At 39.6% G+C, this 19,470-nt stretch overlaps 6 protein-coding genes across 6 annotated transcripts; 2 read left to right on the top strand and 4 right to left on the bottom strand.

The window, feature by feature from the left end:
- Positions 1–86: 86 nt before the first annotated feature.
- Positions 87–1,646, bottom strand: ATC70_006666 (Protein kinase domain-containing protein; the record flags this gene model as incomplete). The annotated part of the gene is made up of 3 exons (XM_064825938.1): positions 87–774; positions 828–896; positions 1,009–1,646. 3 exons carry the CDS (start codon positions 1,644–1,646, stop codon positions 87–89), a joined length of 1,395 nt encoding a protein of 464 aa, XP_064687452.1.
- A 244-nt stretch (positions 1,647–1,890) lies between these two features.
- PTP1 (tyrosine protein phosphatase 1) lies at positions 1,891–2,309 on the top strand (the record flags this gene model as incomplete). The annotated part of the gene is made up of 3 exons (XM_064825937.1): positions 1,891–1,960; positions 2,024–2,216; positions 2,270–2,309. The coding sequence occupies 3 exons, from the start codon at positions 1,891–1,893 to the stop codon at positions 2,307–2,309; spliced, it is 303 nt and encodes a 100-aa protein (XP_064687451.1).
- A 42-nt stretch (positions 2,310–2,351) lies between these two features.
- PET8_2 (S-adenosylmethionine transporter) lies at positions 2,352–3,711 on the bottom strand (the record flags this gene model as incomplete). Its single annotated transcript, XM_064825936.1, has 3 exons — positions 2,352–2,556; positions 2,611–2,846; positions 2,908–3,711. The coding sequence occupies 3 exons, from the start codon at positions 3,709–3,711 to the stop codon at positions 2,352–2,354; spliced, it is 1,245 nt and encodes a 414-aa protein (XP_064687450.1).
- Positions 3,712–10,008: 6,297 nt separating this feature from the next.
- Positions 10,009–11,415, top strand: ATC70_006663 (uncharacterized protein; the record flags this gene model as incomplete). Its single annotated transcript, XM_064825935.1, has 1 exon — positions 10,009–11,415. The coding sequence occupies one exon, from the start codon at positions 10,009–10,011 to the stop codon at positions 11,413–11,415; it is 1,407 nt and encodes a 468-aa protein (XP_064687449.1).
- A 1,148-nt stretch (positions 11,416–12,563) lies between these two features.
- ARF1_1 (Arf GTPase arf1) lies at positions 12,564–13,513 on the bottom strand (the record flags this gene model as incomplete). The annotated part of the gene is made up of 2 exons (XM_064825934.1): positions 12,564–13,207; positions 13,273–13,513. The coding sequence occupies 2 exons, from the start codon at positions 13,511–13,513 to the stop codon at positions 12,564–12,566; spliced, it is 885 nt and encodes a 294-aa protein (XP_064687448.1).
- Positions 13,514–16,222: 2,709 nt separating this feature from the next.
- Positions 16,223–19,312, bottom strand: ATC70_006661 (uncharacterized protein; the record flags this gene model as incomplete). The annotated part of the gene is made up of 4 exons (XM_064825933.1): positions 16,223–18,260; positions 18,320–18,354; positions 18,410–18,853; positions 19,052–19,312. 4 exons carry the CDS (start codon positions 19,310–19,312, stop codon positions 16,223–16,225), a joined length of 2,778 nt encoding a protein of 925 aa, XP_064687447.1.
- Between the last annotated feature and the right edge of the window lie 158 nt (positions 19,313–19,470).

Raw genomic sequence — 19,470 nt, 5'->3', positions numbered from 1 at the left:
ATGTTGCTTTAAACTTGTTCATTGTTTATTTTGATGCTGTAGAGTATGCGATGAAAATGAGATGCAAATATATATATATACCAAGATTACATAATGATACAGTCTTCCTGGGACATACTCTTCTTCTTTTCAGTAGGGATCTTTTCCTCGGTGATCTTGCCCTGAAGTTTTTGTATGGCACGTTTATCGCCATTTTTGGCAGCCTTCTTGTACCATTCGACAGCTTGTGAAGTATCCTTTTGACAGCCAATACCTACCTCAGAAAAATAGCCCACCGCGTACTCTGCTTTCGGTAATCCCAAGTCGGCAGCACGTTTGGCCCAAATGTATGCGTTTTCATCTGATTGAGGCAAGACACCAGGGGAACCCACAAGATACCAGGCTGTCAATGCAAAGCACGCATCCCTGTTCCCTTTTTCAGCTGCAATGGTATAATAATGAATGGAAAGTGCAGGGTCGGGCTGGCAGTTGAGTTTGCCGTATTCATAACATTCGCCTAATTTGAATGCAGCAGTACCGTGCCCCATTTCAGCAGCTTGATTCAGTAGGACAACAGCGTATGCTAGATCCACAAAAATAACATTGGGAACACCGTTGATATGTAATAAGGCTAATTCGTAAATGGCATCCGGGTATTCAGGCGTGGCTGCCTCAACTGAGCGATTAAACCATTTGACAGCTTCCTTGTCGTTTTTGGACACTCCCATTTCACCATTCATGTAAGCTAAACCAAGACGATACATTGCGCCAGGATGACCTAAAGAAGCTGCTTTTCTGCAATGCATGTTGAGCATTAGGCTTCTAATGAAAGTTGCCGACTAACTTACTTGTAAAACAATACAGCTTTAGACCCATTTTGACGACATCCCAAGCCATGCTCATAACATTTAGCAGCTCTGCAAAGAGTAATATTTAAAAATCAGCATGTACAGTTTGGATATGTAAATAACCCAACAAAATGTATAAACAACAAGCTCAACAAATTTGCCAAAGCACTATCAACTTTACCTGTTGGAGGCATCCACATGAAAGTGTTTGGATGCCTGTACATAGAGAGGGAACGCCTTGTCCAGTTCAGGTTTGCCTTTTTTGCTCAGAGAGCCACTCTCAAGTAGCTTTGCAAGATTGTATTGAGCACCAGCATGTCCTTTCAAGGATAGTTGTTTCAACAGTTTCTCGGCTTCCGAAAGGTATTGATTTTTACTAGTATCATCATCTGGTAATTGTTTTGCAGCTTCAATCATGAATATAGCAAAATCGCATTGGATATCTGGGTTATTGGTTTTTTTGGCATTTTCTCTATACATGTTGATTGTTTGCGCATACGACAGCAGTGAAGCATCTCTGCCAGGCTTCAGATGCGAATGATTTAATAATTGCTCTGATTGGGTTGATGTTACACTATGTCTATTTTGATTGTTGGATGTGCTACTGCTGGATGATCTTGCAGTGTTTGGAATAGAGCCAAAGGAATCATTAACTGACGAACTTGCGATTGAGGAGCTCGCACTGTGAGTGGAAGGGTTTGGCGATATAGTGCCAGGCTGGTGAGGAGATACCTGCTTGTTGTTGAGGAGAATATCATTGGTAGGTCTTTGTAAATCAGTATTGTCAATTGAAGGGTTTATAGCTGTGATTTCTGCCATTTTTGTTGTGCAAGGAAAGGAAGAAGAAGATGACCAAGAATCCAGCTAATGATCATTATATTTATTTTAGTTTTTTCATCTCTTCTGATGTTATAAAAAGATTTTTATGTCTCATTTCAATGATATTCATTTGCACGGATGTTGTAAAATACACATTGGATTTGAATCTACGGTCACTGTGTATTAAATTGACCCGCTGTGATTTTCGTTCGTGGTGTATTTCTTCTAACAAACGTGATAAAAAATGACTGATATCGCAGGATATGCTTATGGTTTGACTGTATTTGCAGGCGGTCTGATCGGTTACATCAAAGGTAATTCGTGAGCAGTAGTCTCGAGGAGGATATACGCCTCTAACGTTGATCAAATGTCTGCAGCTCAAAGCGCAATGTCGCTTCTAGCTGGGACTTTGTTTGGTGCGCTAGCTGCTCTAGGTGCCTATCAAGTATCTAACGACCCTAAAAATGTCACCTTGGCTTTGGTTGTTAGTCTCTTGCTTCTCTACGTAATGGGCAATCGCTTCTATCGTGGTCGCAAATTCATGCCTGCTGGGCTTGTGTCATTGCTGAGGTATAGCATCATTATTTTGTCGATAACAGGACATGCACTAACATGAACGATAGTCTCATCATGGCCATTCGATATGCCATGCGTTTGCTCTAAGCGTGATCATTGCAGTTTGAAAATAAACACTCTTTATTGAAATCATTCAAATGTCACTACTCCTTGGACTGTGTTGATTACAATTTTGCCTCCATTAGGTGATGTAATATAGATGGAATCTGATGTGTCTTCAGGCGATAAATCAAGGATATGTCCGGGTGGTAAAAACATCAAAAAATTACGGATTAGCCATGGCTTTCCTTTGAACAATAAGGTAACACGTTCGAGGACTTGAGGGGTATTGATTCTATATACAAAGGTTGGCAGATTGAGCATGAGTGAGAGGGGCCAGAGCACTTACTTTTCTGATCGAAAATCTGTCATGATTTCAAGAAATTTGTTATATGTTTGTGGAGGTTCATCTGTTTTGATTTGTTCTAAATAACCCACGGCATCCTTTATTTCTACTGGCTTTGCTTCCACTACTTTAGTCTCCAATTCCTCCTTTAGATGATCCAAACTGACGTCTCCACTCAGTATCGAGGCCAACATGTGTTGCTTATCTTTACCAAACAATCCTTCAAACACACGAAGAGCCTACAACAAACAATTGAATACACATCGCTCATACAAATAGCAAGCAAATGTTTAACCTTACCTCTTCCAGATGTTTGTCATCCTTCACTTTTAATGCTGTAGGAGTTGCAATCGGTTGATCTTTGACAGTTTGCTGCTCCCCTCTCAGCACTGCTCTCACCCACATTAAAAGATGTTGAGGTTGTCCGTTCTTGTCCACCAGTTTGGCCCATCCTGTCAGTATCAGTGCTCTTTGCAAGTCATCATTCTGAGCGAATTTCGCCAACAAGGCACGTCTCCATGCATCAATTTTTCGATTGTCATGCCAATCCTCGCGCGCTTCCTCGGTGATGGGTAATTTTTGTCGCAATAGTTTGATTTGTGATGCAGGCAGTTGACTTGTGGCGTCCCCAGAATCTAAGCAGAGCTTGGTAGAAATTTGTGGCGTTTGCAAGAATTTTGAAGCGGTTAAATAGTGAACAACAGAGGCCCAAGCATGATCGTCAATGTGCAATAAAACGAGTTGGGTGGTTGATTTCGTTGGTGATGTGGCAGCTGTGGTATCATCAAGTGGAGTATTGCGCATGTAATCATCGGAAAGAATGCGACGCCAATAAGGGTACTGCGAGCCAAGGTACCCATAGCTATTGTTCATGATATCTGAAATCGGACACTGTTCACCTGTCAAAGTGCCTGGCTGCTTGGCATCTGCTTCAATATCCAGTATAAACACAGTATCTTCTCGATAATCCTGTGATATCCCGCCATAAGGTTCGGCGATAGACTGAGGAACAGGCGAGCTCACTTCCTCCTCTTGATCATCAACTATAAATTCGCTTGTAAATTGACTTATGGTAGAGGATATCGCTGATGAATTATTGGTCATATTACTTTTGTTTTCCGTTCTGGTTGATTTTTTTGGCCTTATTCTTTCGTATTCCCTTAGTTGAAGTCGGGTTTCCACCTTAAAACCTTTTGCTAATTCGAGATGGATACGAGAATAAAAAGAGGAAAAAGGTTTTTCTGGTTTGGGTTGAGTTGGGTGGGTGGAGAAAAAGACGAGAAAAAAAATTGAGAATCAAATTATCTAACTTTTCCCGATAGAATTTGCAATGACAAGAAATAGAAGCTTTTCGATTGCAAAGTAGGTTCAACGCAAAGGGGGAGTTGATGCTATGAAAGATGAGAAAAGAAAAAAAAAAAAAAAAAAAAAAAAGATTCTACCTTTAGGTGCCATAAATACTATCGCGACAAATGAAAGACACTTTCAAATCAAGCCACAGTGCGTCATTGGGATCATTTTACATTGCTTCTGATTGCTGAGAGCATAGGCATGTCCAGATCAAACAGGCACTGGGCTTTCCGTGATGAACCGCAGTAATCTAAAGGAATATCATTTGTTTTTAAAGCTGATCTACTTGTATGACTCGAGGAAAACGATTAACCGGTAAAATGCATTGATACACCATCCCAGGCCGTTATACACTTTCTCTCCATCACACTCCATCCCCAATGAAATAAGACTTACTTAACTGGTTGATTGAAATCTATAGACCCTTTATCAGAATCATTTGCTTTTTTTCACTGCGTCCAGTTCATGAAACATTGTGCAAAGCACATATCAAATGACCAAATGTTAAGTGTGAACAACAACATAAATTTTATGAGGAGTCAGGAGAAGATTTTCAAAGGCTGTTGGAAAAGGATGAGGACGCCTGTTTCTGCATTTTTAGTGAAAGCATTCCTATTTTTATTAATTATATATTCACTTTGTCTTTGAGACCCACAACTAGGCCATCTATTAAAAATGTTAGCCTATAAAAAGATCCAATTTTTGAAAATTCTCCCGTCATGTCTTCGGACCTCTGACACTTATTAAAATTGGAACGATACAGAGAAGATTAGCATGGCCCCTGCACAAGGATGACACTAAATCTCTGAGAAGGAAGCTCTACGGAGCACATTTTTTTTTTTTTGCTTTTGCATCCTTCGCTTTTGCCTTTGTCAAAAAGAGAAAATCTTTTTTACCGAGCGAAAGAATTAGGCAATTATTGAACTAAAGATATCTAATGTGATTTTTTTTTTTTTTGCCATTTTGTTGAACGGGGTGATAATCTTGCATCTTCTGGCATCAGGATCGATATTTAGATCAGTAATCTGCAATGAAAGCAAAAGACGTTATTCAGGCAAATAGGTAGTACCATTGCATTTGTAAGTCTCTCTTTAATAGCATCGCAGACATCGATTGTCTTCATGAGAAAGCATTTTGCCAGCCAAAATATATTATAACTCCGTTTAATATTCTGCTCTGATTTGATGGTTTTGGAACTTTTGAACTCGATTTGATCTATTTTGCCAAATTCGACTATATAAAATGTGATGATCATCCCGTGCTTTCTAATGCATTCTCGAGGTACTTTATAAGGCGCATCCGATGATATTTATTGTAATATAAGTTATGAACTAATTTATCGAGCAATAAATAGAAATATGAAATATGGTTTTTGACCAAAATGTCGAAATTTTGCATATGAAAGTCTCCCAAACGAGCTTTCAGGAGTTGCTTTGGATCAATAACTTCATTTTGATTCAATGTATATCATAGCAAAAGCCTTCAATTTTAAGGCCAAAAACGCGATCATTTGATTTTTGATGAAAACCATGAGGCACCCCTCATGGTTTTTGGTCGATTTTTGGCCATGTTTTTTTGGTCCTCAAAAAGTTGAGCAAAGGTGTCAGGAAGTTACTACTACTCAAGTACAATTATTTGGTGTCATTCCGGTGACTCAGAAAGGTCTACATGTCGAAATATGAAGGCTTGAAAACTGTCAAATTTGGTTATGTACTGCTTTATAGAGTTTATTTACACGGCATAAATCATCTCTTTGGTAGCTGAAATCTTCTGGATAGGAAGTTCTGTAGCTTGAGCAATCTTTAATTTGAATAGAAGAAATGTTGATTTTGGTAAAGCAGATTCTTGCAAATTTTGATGAGCTATGTTGCTGGTAAGCTTATTAACAATGGAAATGAAAACCCAAATTTACTGCTTGAATACTATGGTTTTGCACCTTCGCCTTGCTATGGTAAAACCCTCTTATAGGTCAATGTTACCAAATGTTGAATTAGGTGCAATTTCGCTACGCTCGATGATGGTGTCGCCCTACGGGCTGTCGCCGTAGACATTTGAAATCCGTAATAATAAAAATCTGCTGTATAAGTAGACTTTAAACAATCAATTATTAATTTAGGGAATGAGGAGAAATCAATTTTGCTGCTTGAATACTACGGTTTTGCATATTCGCTTCGCTACGGTAAAACCGTCATTAAAACCGTCATTAAAACCAATGCTATCAAGTATTGGATTCAATATCTGATTACCATGGCTTTGCACCTTTGCTTCGCTACGGTAGCCCCCCCCCCATAAATCAATCCTATCGAGTATTGAATTAGGTGCATTATTATGTTCTTGTAGTATTTCAGTATATTATATGATGATGATGGTATGAAAAGATTTTGACTCTTTCTGTATAGCAAGCCCTAAATTCGGTCGGGTATGAGGTTTTATTGACAGTATTAGTAGAGCAATATCTCATTGCTACTACAGTAACAAAGATTTGTGCAAATCGGGTAGATGGCTCAGAAGCTAGACATGAATCAAGACAAGTTGGATACGTTTTACAACATTTGCATCAATAAATACAATGCGGCCCTCGACTCAGTGTAGCTTAACCACCTTACTCAAGGAACAACTCTAAGGGCCAAATGCAGCATACCAATTGCACTTGCGAAAATAAGGATTTCTTGGAAGATAAATAACAAATTTACTTGATTTACGCCACAAACCATTTGTGTTGCTGATCAACGTTCCTGACTGTATTTGAGCTGCGATAAACTACTAAAATTAGTGGCCGTGCCAAGAAAAATCCATCTCTCATAACTATAAACCTGGATCGGGTCGCTTCATCTATTTCTTGTGTGTTTGATGTGTAATTACTCTATAGGACTTCTGTTGAAAATGCGATATTACGCTTAAATCAAAGGCAGCATTTGCTCTCGTAAAAGCTTACAATGCTGCTCATCGAGCATGTAATAAATTGGTATTTTCGTGCTAGAATAATAAAAAATCTGAGGTATATACTTTCTGATCTATATATATATATAATCTATTGATGTTACATTTCAGGGTACAGGCAATAGCTGAATGGTAATTTAAAGTCTTATTTGAGTTAGAGTTGAGCTAAGCATGTGGGTTAGCGTACAAAGATAATCTTTTAAACATGCATCATATATCATCACAGATTTTGAATAAGGACTAATTATGAATGCCGTCTTCTCTCCTTTCTGAAGTACAATGATTCCTTGCCATTAATCTTGATGACTCTGAAGATTGAAGAAGAAGCCCCCTTGCTGTTTTTCACACAGTTTAGATTCTAAATGACGCCATGATGTGTTCAATTTGTTTTCATATACTAAAAATTCATCGAGTTATACAATTCTTTTTCGATCTGGAATATATTTCTGATTTCTACCTTCTGAACTCATATTGAGCTTTTGCTCCTAGGTCCAAAGAGAAAGATATTCTTCCATCCCGAATTTTCATATCTGTTTATCCTGTCTAGAGTTCACATAGATCTACCGATGTTTGTAAAGTATATGGGCCGAAGAACAGTTAATAGGCAATATAAATCAGCCATGGTAGAAGAGGTGTTAAATTTAGAGAAGGCAATTTTGGTAGTATTTGCGATTTCTCCGCCATAAATGATTGGAAAATCTTGTAGATGATACTGGGGAGGGGGGGATCGAGAACAATGACAAAGCCAATGCGGATAATCTTTTATTGCGCTTCAGAGCCATGCAGAGTTGCATTGCTGTATTCATTTGCAATCAAGACATGAGTTTTTCTTCTTTTGCCCCTTTATTATATGCTGACATGTTACAAATGTTGATCTAATCTTTGAAATCCATTATCTTTTAGTTGGTAAATATGGAATAATTGATTAGGAGAGCTTAAATGTGTGTCAATCGTGTCATACAGCAGCACCACGCAGGATCATTACTGCAGTATGATATACCATCCTTTGTGTAATTCTGTACGAAGCAGATGGAAGCTGCGGCGCATATATAAGCATATCTTGCTCCAATAATTAAAGAAGGAAACAAATAATACAACGGTAATGCTTTGAGGCCCAGCTAATGATATGATTGTGTACGACCCTCAGCAAGGCGTGAGGAGAACGAGATCAAGAAAGAGAAAAGAGAGATCAATGATTTACATGCAAAGACAGCGGTGCCATTGATTACATATCAAGTGTTTGTTTGCCTTACAGCTGTTCATATCATACCAAGAAACCCAACACACTGACCTTGGCATGTCGAGTCGGATAAATTGATTGCACAATCATGGTTTCCTCTTTTGACGACAAGGCTTTGAATTATTAAGCGAAGAATATCGTCGTCTTTGCATTTTCGTTTGACTCATACACCCAAATGCACACATACCAAATGGATTGGACTATTTTGGTCAAAATAGATGTTATGTGTAGAGTCATTTGGCCCATGGAAACCATTATCAATGAGGGGAAGGGAACGTGATACAAAGACCAATATGAAATCTTCAACTGGAACATCAAATCACAAGTTTTATTCTCTCACTTGGCCAGATAAACAAATCTTTATATTACCCGGCGGGTAAGACCGATCTATAGTATTTGTGTGTGCATAAATTTGTTCCAGCCAAGATCGAACCGAAACATCAGATCAAGATATTTTAAAAGGCCCTCGCTCTTGACCAACACTATACCGTCAAAGAGCAAATAATGATCACCTTCCCTGCTTGTATTATCCCCGGATCAGAATTATCGAGCGATTTTTTAAATTTCTGATGTGGGATCGAGCCATATGAAGAGAAAGAGAAACTTGACTCGTGTCTTTCCTTTTTATCATGGATTGCGTGGCACATCTTTTTCTCAATTTATATAATGCAAACGTAATGTGTTGTGGCTAAAATGATTCCGGCCACCCAAATACATTCGGGATGTCGGGGTGCTTATTAACCTTGGCCAATGATCATATATCCATCATGTCCTCAGAAGAACAAGAAAGAAGGAATGGCCATTCATGTGAGAAAACTGGTTGCTTTAGTGTAAATCAGATGAAAATTAAGACGTAGAAAGCGTTTGTATTTATGTTATACGAGAAGGCAGTAAGGAGGCGTTGTCAAGGTTGCTCTAAAACGATGGGGGGGGGGAAGATTGGGAGCAAGACACATTTTAATTATTAATATTCAGGAAATCATTACTAATTGATGTTTTCGATCTGCTTACACATTTACTTGCTATTGCAGTGCAAATCAGTTTTTATTGTAAAATTAGTAACAAAATGGGGCTTAAAATAGCAAATCACAATAGGCTGTATTTGCTATCATTTACGAGCAACTCACTGATCTGTCCAAAACACATGAAATACTCGCTAGATCAAACAATATTCATCATATAACATATAATTGTTGAGGAAATTCGCTCATCGTTGAATCGCCGCCACGTTCTAAACAATCTTTTCCCGAATAAATCCAATGGAATTTCCGCCTAATGATGTAGATTCCATGTAGAAGTAGTGATTACAGAGATTTTGCAGAGAGCCTTCCTTTTTTTTTTTTTGACTTGGATCAGCATAATATTGGTTGATCTGGGAGATAGATAAAGTCAACATTCTATAGTTTGACACACTCTCTAGATGCCCTTTCAGATCAACCAAAGCAGATGTTCTATACGAGTTCTCCGAGAGTGAGTATGATTTAATGATGGAAGGTATTTAGCCGTATAATCTATTGAACCATAGTGAATCGGCACCGGCTCCATCGTACACCGGGCAATGAAATTCCGGAAAAAGAGAGAAAGCGTAGCGTTTTACAATATAACAGATTTCTTGATCTGGCCTTATTTGTTGTATAAAAGGGCCATCTTTTTCTTTCAGTTTTATTTCTTTTCTTTCTTGGATCCATTCTTTTTTCTTACTTTTTCTCTTTTCCTCCATCACGGCAACAACACATACCTTTTGTAAGTCTGATATGAGAAGCTACTCTCTAATCCCACATGAAATTAATCTCACTCTGTATTAGCAGTCTATCAAACTCCCAATAAAAAATATAGAATTCCTTCATTGTATCAATCAAAACAGTTAGAATATGAATATCTCAGATTTGAATGCACCTGCAACACCACCCTATGATTATCAAAACCATGCCACAAACACAAACAACAAGAATTTCCAAGATTTGTTTTTCGATCAGCCATCTCGCCACAGTAGTGAAAGCAGTAGTGAGCATAGCAGCCACAGCGTAGCTAGTGATGCTGGTAACAACGGCAGCAGTGAAACAACTCATAGTGCATTTCGTCGTGTGTCACCCATGTCGATGCCCTCACCACCTGAACTGTTGATTGACTCATCTGAAGACGAAGACAACTTTACATACAGTGATGCAGCAATGGCATTAGCCGCCTCTCTTCCTCCATCATATTTAGCGTCATCGCAAACATCGCCATCATCGCACTCATCATCATACACTATGCATCACAAACGAAAATCAGTACCTCATCGATCACCATCGAACATTGTGGATCACAAAAGTGTTGTATTTCAAATCAGCGATAACTGTACTCCTAAAATCCTCGGTGGTGGTAATCGTGGAGTCCTTTGGTCTCTGCGTCAACGTGTTTCTATGGCTAGACAATCTAAGAGATCGACCCGTAGCTACAACTACAAGAATAGACTCTCGGCGCCTCATCCTCAAAGACGCGTGAGACCTATGCGAATCCAGATACCCAGACCTCAATGGTTCAGAGACAATGCCTTATATGATGATCTTGTCTCACCTGTAAACAATGATTGGCAATCAAAGAAATCTATTCAACCTATCGTCATTGTACCAACTAGCAATTTGGAATCTCTCGCTCCTGCTGCTTCAGTGAATATGACCACGACCGGTGCCGGTGCTACTACTACTACATGGCAATCGAACACCAAGAAAACACACTTCGCCGCCGAGCGCAAGAAATCTGCAGCTGTTACAAACGGTGCGTCTGTTGCTACCGCTGACTCTGCTGCAACACCCCGTCGTAAAAGCTCCCATCATACTACTTCTGGTCGTCCATCTCGTGTAAAGGGACCTTGCCAAGCATGTAACGAAACATCTGATGGCTGTATGCGCAAAGCCTTCAACTGGCCTTTTCCCACAAGTACCATCTTCAATGATAAAGGAAAGCCTTTTGTCTATCTTTGCAACAAGTGTGGTCTCCGTTATAACAAGAGTGGTGGCTGTGTATGTCGCAACTGTCGCTGGGTTCTCTGTAAAGAAGAGAAGCGCAAGGCAATGCAATTGATAGATCAAATGCGTCGCTCCCGTCCTGATGGCAGAGTTGATCCTGAAGAAGATATCGAAAACTTTGTATGTACGCCCAAATATTGGAACTGTAGCCGCCCTTGGAAGGTTGGATGGGTCTTGAACAGTCAGCATGATGATGAAGATGATGAAGACACAAATATGGCAGATCAACAACAACAATCCCCTTCTATGAGCGAAGCTACTCTTTAGATCCCCTATGTGTTTATTGAAAAAAAAACTTGTTTATACTATGTCCCCTTTTTTTATCCCTCCCCCCTTTTGCCTTTTCCTCCCTTTTATGTAGAAACTATACTTTTGATTCTTTTCGACACACACACACACACACACACACACACACTCTCTCTCTCTCTCTCTCTCTCTCTCTCTACTGTACATATCGAAAACTCCAAATAAATGACTCTTGACGAAATCAAATTATGGTAATTTACTTTTACCCATTCACCATGGGCGGATCAATGGATCGAATATTTAACCGAAATCGCCAATATATATGGAAAAACATAAAATGCGAGACATTGTGAGAGATATGTTCCATGTTCCATCTGGTAGAGAGAGCATGTTCTTTTTTTTTTTTTGGGCCACACCAGCATTTCAGTTGATTTGCTCTTCTTGTGCACGAAATACTTGGCTAAAGGGCTCTTCCATCTGGTTTTGGGTTAAATAATGTGGTAAAATGGTTTTATGTTTATGTGATACGAAATCGTTACAATTATGAGCTGAGATCAAGAAAATGATTTCATTTATACAGCCTTTTTTAGACTGCAATATAGAGTAGCGTAGAAATGGAGCAGGGTATTCTATATTTACCTTTACCAAGATTACAGCATCTGTTTTTAATCTTCTTGAAAATATATGGTGTATGTTGCATAGATGATTTGCCAATGCGATTATATATAGAGGTTCATTCGTAATCTCATAGCGCAGGCAAATGTGTCCTTCTTGCTTTTCTCTGATTTGTAGGCCGCGTAATTTGATCCACCATTTTCTCCAGCTTTCCTTAGTTTGTGTCACATTTTGCCTCGAAGGGTTATCTAAACAAATGCTGTCTTTGCCCAACACGTGGAATCGACATTCGAATTTCCCAGCTCATCTGCATTTTCTTCCTCTGGCTCAAAGTTACCTTGGGTCCTCAAAAATTGGGTCCTTTGGCCTTCTGTCTGCATTCACGATAAGATGATTTCGGTTTCACTGAGAACTACAGTCGCAGATTTGCTTTTAGGCACATTTTACGAGCTTCCAATCTCATAGATCAGGCATGCTTTCAGATGATCTTTGTATTCATTGTACTTGTATTTTTATTATAAATTTATCATTATTGTACACATTTCCCTCCATCTTTAAGCCTTGTTGATCTTGATAGTGGTGGGACCTTGAATTCCAGTAACAACAATGTTTTTATCCTTTCCAGCATCTTGGATTTCGTGCTTAGCATTACCGCCGCTTCCAACGATAGAAACGGTAACACCATTGGGATACATCTTGCTGGAAATCATCCATTTGCATTCACCAGAGCCGTCAAGGTTGCAAACATACTCTCTCTTGGCATGATCAAAGATCTCTGATTTGAAGTCAGCGGTGCATTCAGTGGTAGTGGGTGCAAAACCGTGTTCTTGGATGTACTTGACGACAGAGCCAGCGCAAAGGGGAACCTGTTGCTGGACGTTCTTTACAAAAGAAGTAGGAATGGAACCAGCCAAATCAACTTGAGTAATATATGTAATGTGAATGCCAGCATCTGTTTTGAGGATCTTCCAGCCAGAGATCATCAAGTTAGCACGAACACATCCAGAGACTGCAGGAATGGAATCGTCTTCAACAGATGCCATGACAACATAGCACTCGTCTTCAGAGATCTCGCGTAGAGAGGTAGCAGCCATGTCACGGGGACTGATGGGCCAAGGAGTCTTGACCTTGCACCAGAACAAGGATTCAAACTTGCTGTACATTTGCTTGATTTCAGAGGTATCATACTTTTCATCCCCTATCAACCATTGAATGTCAACTACCAAATACCTTTCAGTGCTTTTAGTTTTCATGATAACTTACAAATCTTTCTACAGCCAGGCATGGTAGCAACAGATGCGACTTGTTGAGGAGTGAATTCATGACCAACGATATCAGTTTCGCCACGAACGATGGCAACAGGGCTGGAGTCAACGGTCTTGCGATAAAGCTTGACACCGTCCTTTTCTTGACTGAATTCCCAACCTTCCAGAGAGCTGGCAAGTTGCTTCAAATCAGACAAAGCCTTTCTGGTAGTTTCAGCGTGGATGTTTTGTGCAGTCATTGTAATATGTAATTGAGAAGAGTGAAGAATGAAAACGAAAAAGAGTGAGGAATCCGTGTGGCATTTATATAAACTACACATCCATGTTAATTATGTGTAACTGATCATGTACGCATACCAGAGTGCGGGGTAAAAAGCGACATAAAAAGGAATTGTAGATGCTCTTGTTTTTTTCTCCACAAAGTTGCATGTAATACAACGCCTCCTAGACCAATAATGAATACACTGTCATGTGAAATAAACGGTCGAGTTGGAAGAGTTATACTTTCATATGTCAATTGCATGGTGATGTAGGATATGTGTGTATACGTGTGTAAACCTTAATGTTTTTTGTGCATCTTGACTAACTCACAGAGGTAAAATCAAAAAGACTACTAATTCAAGATGGATAGTTAGTTTTGTGAAGATGACATTTAATCTACAAGGTGCCATTGATATCAAAAATCGAGTGTATTTCGTACATGCAACAGCAGGTTTGGGCGTATTGCAGTGTCTGTTGCCATTGACGTGGGAGTTTTTTTTTTTCTGGTTTAGTTCTCGGTACAGTTCCTTATATTCTACAATGTTTAATTGTCCACTACAGGACGAGTAGACAACATGCACATTGATAAAATTAAAAGTAAAATGACGCATATATATAATTCCCAAATCACGTACGCTACGTACTGCTGCTTGGGATTGAGCGGATACAGGGATCAGAATATATGAATTCAAGGAGACATCAGTTCACTGATGATATCCACAGTGGCAATTAAATTTGTTTTCCAATCTTCACATGTTAAACACCATCCACTAGAACGATGCATCGTTTTTAGTAGCTATTGTTACCTAGCAGGCTGTATAGCGGAAAAGCTATTCCTGGGAAAGAGACAGAAAGGCTAATTATTAGTCGGTCGTTCATATTCTGCTACCAAACTAATAATGGTATTGAAAATAGTATCATGAGAGCATACAAATTGAGTCCTCAGTTGATAATCATAGCTCGAATCATTATGTATCAGATTTTTGCAGGATTTGCTACTATTTGAACAGTTGTCAATGTCGATACCACCGTTATTGTATGCTTACATCTCTGCAGTATATTCATGGCAAAAGTGACATTGGGGAACAAACATGTTTTCAACAAAGACTTTCGTATCTTTGCTGAATACACCTCTTTCAAATAATAGCTGTCAGTACTGATACGTTTGTAAACAAGAGTACGGTACAAACTTTATTGCCTCTTGACTAGAAATCTTGCAATCTATCCTTGAAACCCGTACGTGATACGCTTAAGATTTTTATTTACTGAGCACAATCCAGCACTTAAATCAATCAAAATATATAAACCCGTAAGAAGAGCTAAACACTGTAGTCAGATTAATCTACGGTGCTCTTCAATTGATAATGCCCTTCTTATGGACTTTTAACAGCGTAGATTATCCCCATCCTAAGCATGATATTAAGACGACCACCAGCCAAAAACTATTCAAGCTCAGACTCAACATTTTTCTTAGAATAGAATTGGCCAAATTTTGTTTTTTTTCCGACCAATTTGGTCTATTTTGTAAGTTTAGACTATATAAACTGTGATACCATCTTATACTCCCTTAAGCTTTCCTGGAGTACTTTTTAAGGCGCATCCAATAATGCCAAATAAGAGAGATGTTATGAATAAACTTATTGAGTAAAGTTGGAAGATATGAAATGAGGGTTTCGATCAAAATGTTGAAAATTTCCATATAAAAAACTTACAAGCAATGCTTCAGGGGTTGCTTTGGATAGAGGGGATCATTTTGATTCAATATATACCTTAGTAAATGTCTTCAGTTTTGCGGTCAAAAACGCAATCATTTGAATTTCGATGAAAACCATGAGGGGTACCTCATGCTTTGTGGGCGATTTCTGATGATATTTTTTTTGGTCTCAAAAAAGTTGAACGATGGTATCAGCAAGCTAGTTCTAGATCAGAGAGATATTTTGGTGCTGTTCTGGTGGTTTAAAACGGCTTCTAACACGAGAAATCATGGCTCAAATTTATTCAGATTTCGCTGTGTTTTGCACGCGTTTGGGTAGTAAGAGGCCATGCAAGTATGCTGTTTGGCTATCTAAGAATTGCTTCGGTTGATTCAAGTGAAAGATATCGCAAAAGTGCCATATCCATAGTCATAGCTTGTTTATGGAGAGATCTCGCGGCATCTTGAAAGATTGAAGGTAAAACTCCATATCATATTAGTAGACTAGTGTAGGTAATCTCGATACTAACTCATTACGCGCTGCTTAATTATACTGAGGTAAAAGTCAAAGGAGGAAGCTGGCTAAGCATTCATTTCTACTGGAATAACATCTAGTCAACAAGCAGTGTCGACTATAATACATGATGTATAGCATTGCAAGTGCGATCACATTGACATACTGGCATTTTCACCCAGAGAATGGCGTATACCTGAAGATCAAGAATTTCGCAAACATCACCAACTGCTAAAGTTTATCAAACAAAACAGGGTTTATACATCCCTCAATCAGAACACAAACATGTCGCTGATCCACTAATACATCATGCCCAACTGCAGCTAAGCAGCAACTTGGGGCTGATAATTATGATACATGTAAATATTTATTTGTGAAGCAACATAATGGGGGGAGATAAAAAAGAAAAAGAGATAATAGTATCGATATAATGGATAGCAATAGAGTAATAGTATAAAATTAAAGGTTGGGGAGGGGGTATTAAGCTTGCTCGATAATATGTGGTTCGTCGCACATTATATCGTTCTTCATCATGACAGGATTCATGGGAGTAGTAGGTGACCCAAAGGCATTCCAAATTCTCGAATAGACACTGGATCTTTTGCTGTTGTAATTGCTGCTCATGGAAGTCATGGATGTGGTGGAGGATGCATAGCTTTCTGTGGATTCTCTTCGTTCACGCGGTGATGTGGGTGTGCTTACTCTATTGGCCAACATGGATAAGGATGCGGTGGAGCTGCGTTTGTTATTATTTATCATGGAAGAGGATGCACGTCGATGCTGTTGCATAGATCCTCTAGGGCTAATGATACTACAGCTGCTTGTCGTGATGCCAGCAGAAGACTCTAATTCAGCCAACTTGACCTTGGTCTCTGCTAGATACTTTTCTAATTCACGGCAGCGTAATTCACTCTCGACAAATTTGGTCTTGTACTCCTCTTCTAATGTATTCTTGCCAAGTTGTAAGGTGTGTCTTCTGTTCAATTCCCTGAGCGGTTGCTGCTGTTGCTGCTTCTTTGTTGATTGTCCAAATAGGATGGAGTGTGCTGCAAACACCTCTTCTGAGAAGGTATCTCGAGGCATGAAATAGGCTTTCTTCTCTTCTTGCAATTCTTTCACAGTCTGCTCTAATCTCTCGACTTCTTTGCTCAGGGCCATCTTTTCAAGCTGCAGTTCAGCAGATGTTTTTTTAGCCACCATAGCCATAGACAGTACTTGTTCTTGATCTTGGAAGATATGATCACGCTCAGTTTGGACGTCTTCTAGCTCGCTTTCCAGGTAGATAATCTTTTGCACAAGCGCAGTTTGAGATTCCTGCATGGATTGCAATTGACCAGTCAATTCTTGGCAATGATGATAAAGAGATTCATAGCGTTGCGACATTTCGAAATGATCCAACTTGACAGCTACTAGCTCAGAGGTTACATTTTGCAGTGCAGCATCAAGCTTCTTTTTGTTATTGACAGCATCATCGTTTTGATCCATTGTTTGTTGTTGTTGTTGCAAGAGATCGACGGCATCAGCACCAGCATCCATATTGGCTTGCTTTTCAAAATCAAGAGCTGGAGCCAAAGCACCAGCAATCAAGGCGCCAAAATCACCTGTATCACGAAGTGAGGCAACGAACGAAGTGTATTGATCCTGGCGTCTCTCCTTCTTGCCATTGTCATTTGCAGCAGCAGAAGCCTTTGAGACAGTAGTGGAAGCATTAGCAGTGGTAGTTACAGCAGCAGCAGCAGCAGCAGCAGCAGCAGCAGCAGTAGTAGTAGTAGTAGTAGTGGTGGTGGTGGTGGCGACGTTGTTGTTGGATTCATCACTATCAGCGTTGTTGGCAGACACTTCGGCCAGTCTAACCTTGTACTTTTTGACTCTCTTCTCGAGGACGACATTGCGCTTGGCTAGTTTTGTTTGAGCAGCTTCTTGAACCATTTCATGCATCTTGAGAGCTTTGTTTTCTTCTGACAATGCAGCATGTTCCTTTTGCATTTGAGCCATGGCAGCGACAAGATCTTCCACTTGCTGCTGTAATACAGGAACTGTTTGTGTCAATGCATGTCTTTTCTTGTTGCTTATGCTAGATGCACGAAAAACATGACGCTGGTCTGAAATAGCAATGTTGAGAGACACCACGTCCTGGATAAAGGCATCACCGTCCTTGTCGTCAGCATATTCCAAGGAATGCATCTGTTGCGAGCTTAGAAAGACCACGATCTCCTCCTGACTATGGAGAGCCAATAAACGCTGCTGATTCTTTCCCAAGAGTGCCATGGTTGTCCGTATCACAGTTTCGAGTGCTCCTTCTAGGAAAGCAATATCGTACAAGCGCATCATGTGCTGCTGAGATGAAATCAAACAGGAGCATAGTGTTTTATACCACATGGCTGCATACATATGAGGCTGTACTGACAAGCGAGAAAAGTGATCATGTAGCTGAGGGTGCTGCTGCATCAAGATGGACTGGAATTGCTGCAGACAGAGATCAAGACGTTTTCCTTCCATATTATAAGTTTGGTGCAATCTATTGAGAAAGAGGATATTTTAGCAAAATGTGTAACTGTTGCTTCTTTATTTACTCACCTGACAAACAATGCAAAAGCTTCAATTTCTGGCATCTGTCAACTTACATTAGCAAATCAAAACGACATCCTACGCATGAAAGCGGCTTACATTTGCTAAAATTGGGGACACCAATCCCACCATCCCTTGATAGTAGCCTACTCGGGTATCATACAAACTATACGCTTTCAGCAGGCGACTAGTACTTTCTTGCTGATCTACAGACAAACATTGTACATCGTTATCGATCATGGTATCATACGGACTGGGCTGGTTCATTAAATGCGAATAGGAACGAGCGACATCGGACTCGGATGATGTTTGACAGATAGCTTGCCACACCTGGCCGCGAACATGGTCAGGAATGCCATGATTTGCCACCATGTATTTGAGTAGATCAACTCTCTCCTTAACAGACGTTGCATTTTTAATGAAATTTTCCCAAAAAGGTTCAGGCGTCGTGAGTGAATTTAATAGCGGTGTAACTGTATTAGTGTTGATTACATCTAATTTGGATAATCTCTCCATCTGCTTGATGATATACTGATCAGAAACCTAAGTATGAAGAATAATAGATTTAGTAAAGGGATGTCTAGAACGAGGGGGGGGGGTTACAAAAGGAGGCACAGAGGAGGTAACGAGCAAAATGATAGTGTGTGTGAGAGAGAGAGAGAGAGAGAGAGAAAAGGAGGGAGATTTAGCTGCATAGAGCAATACTGCTGTAACGAGGGAAAACAGGGGATAAAAACTTACTTTAGTATCAGCATCAAGAGAATACAGTTGAAGTGATGCAGGGATGCTATTGTTGTTGGTTTTACGTCTCTCGGCAAGAGTGAGCGAGGTGGATTTCTCTGGATAGACGAGTTGTGTATTGGTTCTATTATCGGCCGATTTGGAGACTGTAGGACGTATCATGTTAACCTGGTTTGGTTGGGTTTGGACCAGCTCAAGTTTCTTGAGCATTTGAGATGTTAATTCCAAAGAATTATCGGCTGGTTGAGTAACAGTTGCCATGCCGCTTAAATAGTTGAAAGAAGCAAGAGAGAAAAAAAGGGTAGCGTATAAAGAAGCAAGCTTTTAAATTGAGAATATTAAGCTTTGTAACACTTGTATTACAAGACAAAAAGGAACCAAAAGAAAACAGAGGAAAAAGAGAAAAGCGAAAAAGAGAT

Source organism: Mucor velutinosus (assembly GCF_035048745.1).
Source record: "Mucor velutinosus strain NIH1002 chromosome Unknown tig00001547, whole genome shotgun sequence".
Taxonomy (NCBI): domain Eukaryota; kingdom Fungi; phylum Mucoromycota; class Mucoromycetes; order Mucorales; family Mucoraceae; genus Mucor; species Mucor velutinosus.
Note: the sequence above shows the minus strand (reverse complement) of the source record. Positions and strands in the feature narration are given on the sequence as shown.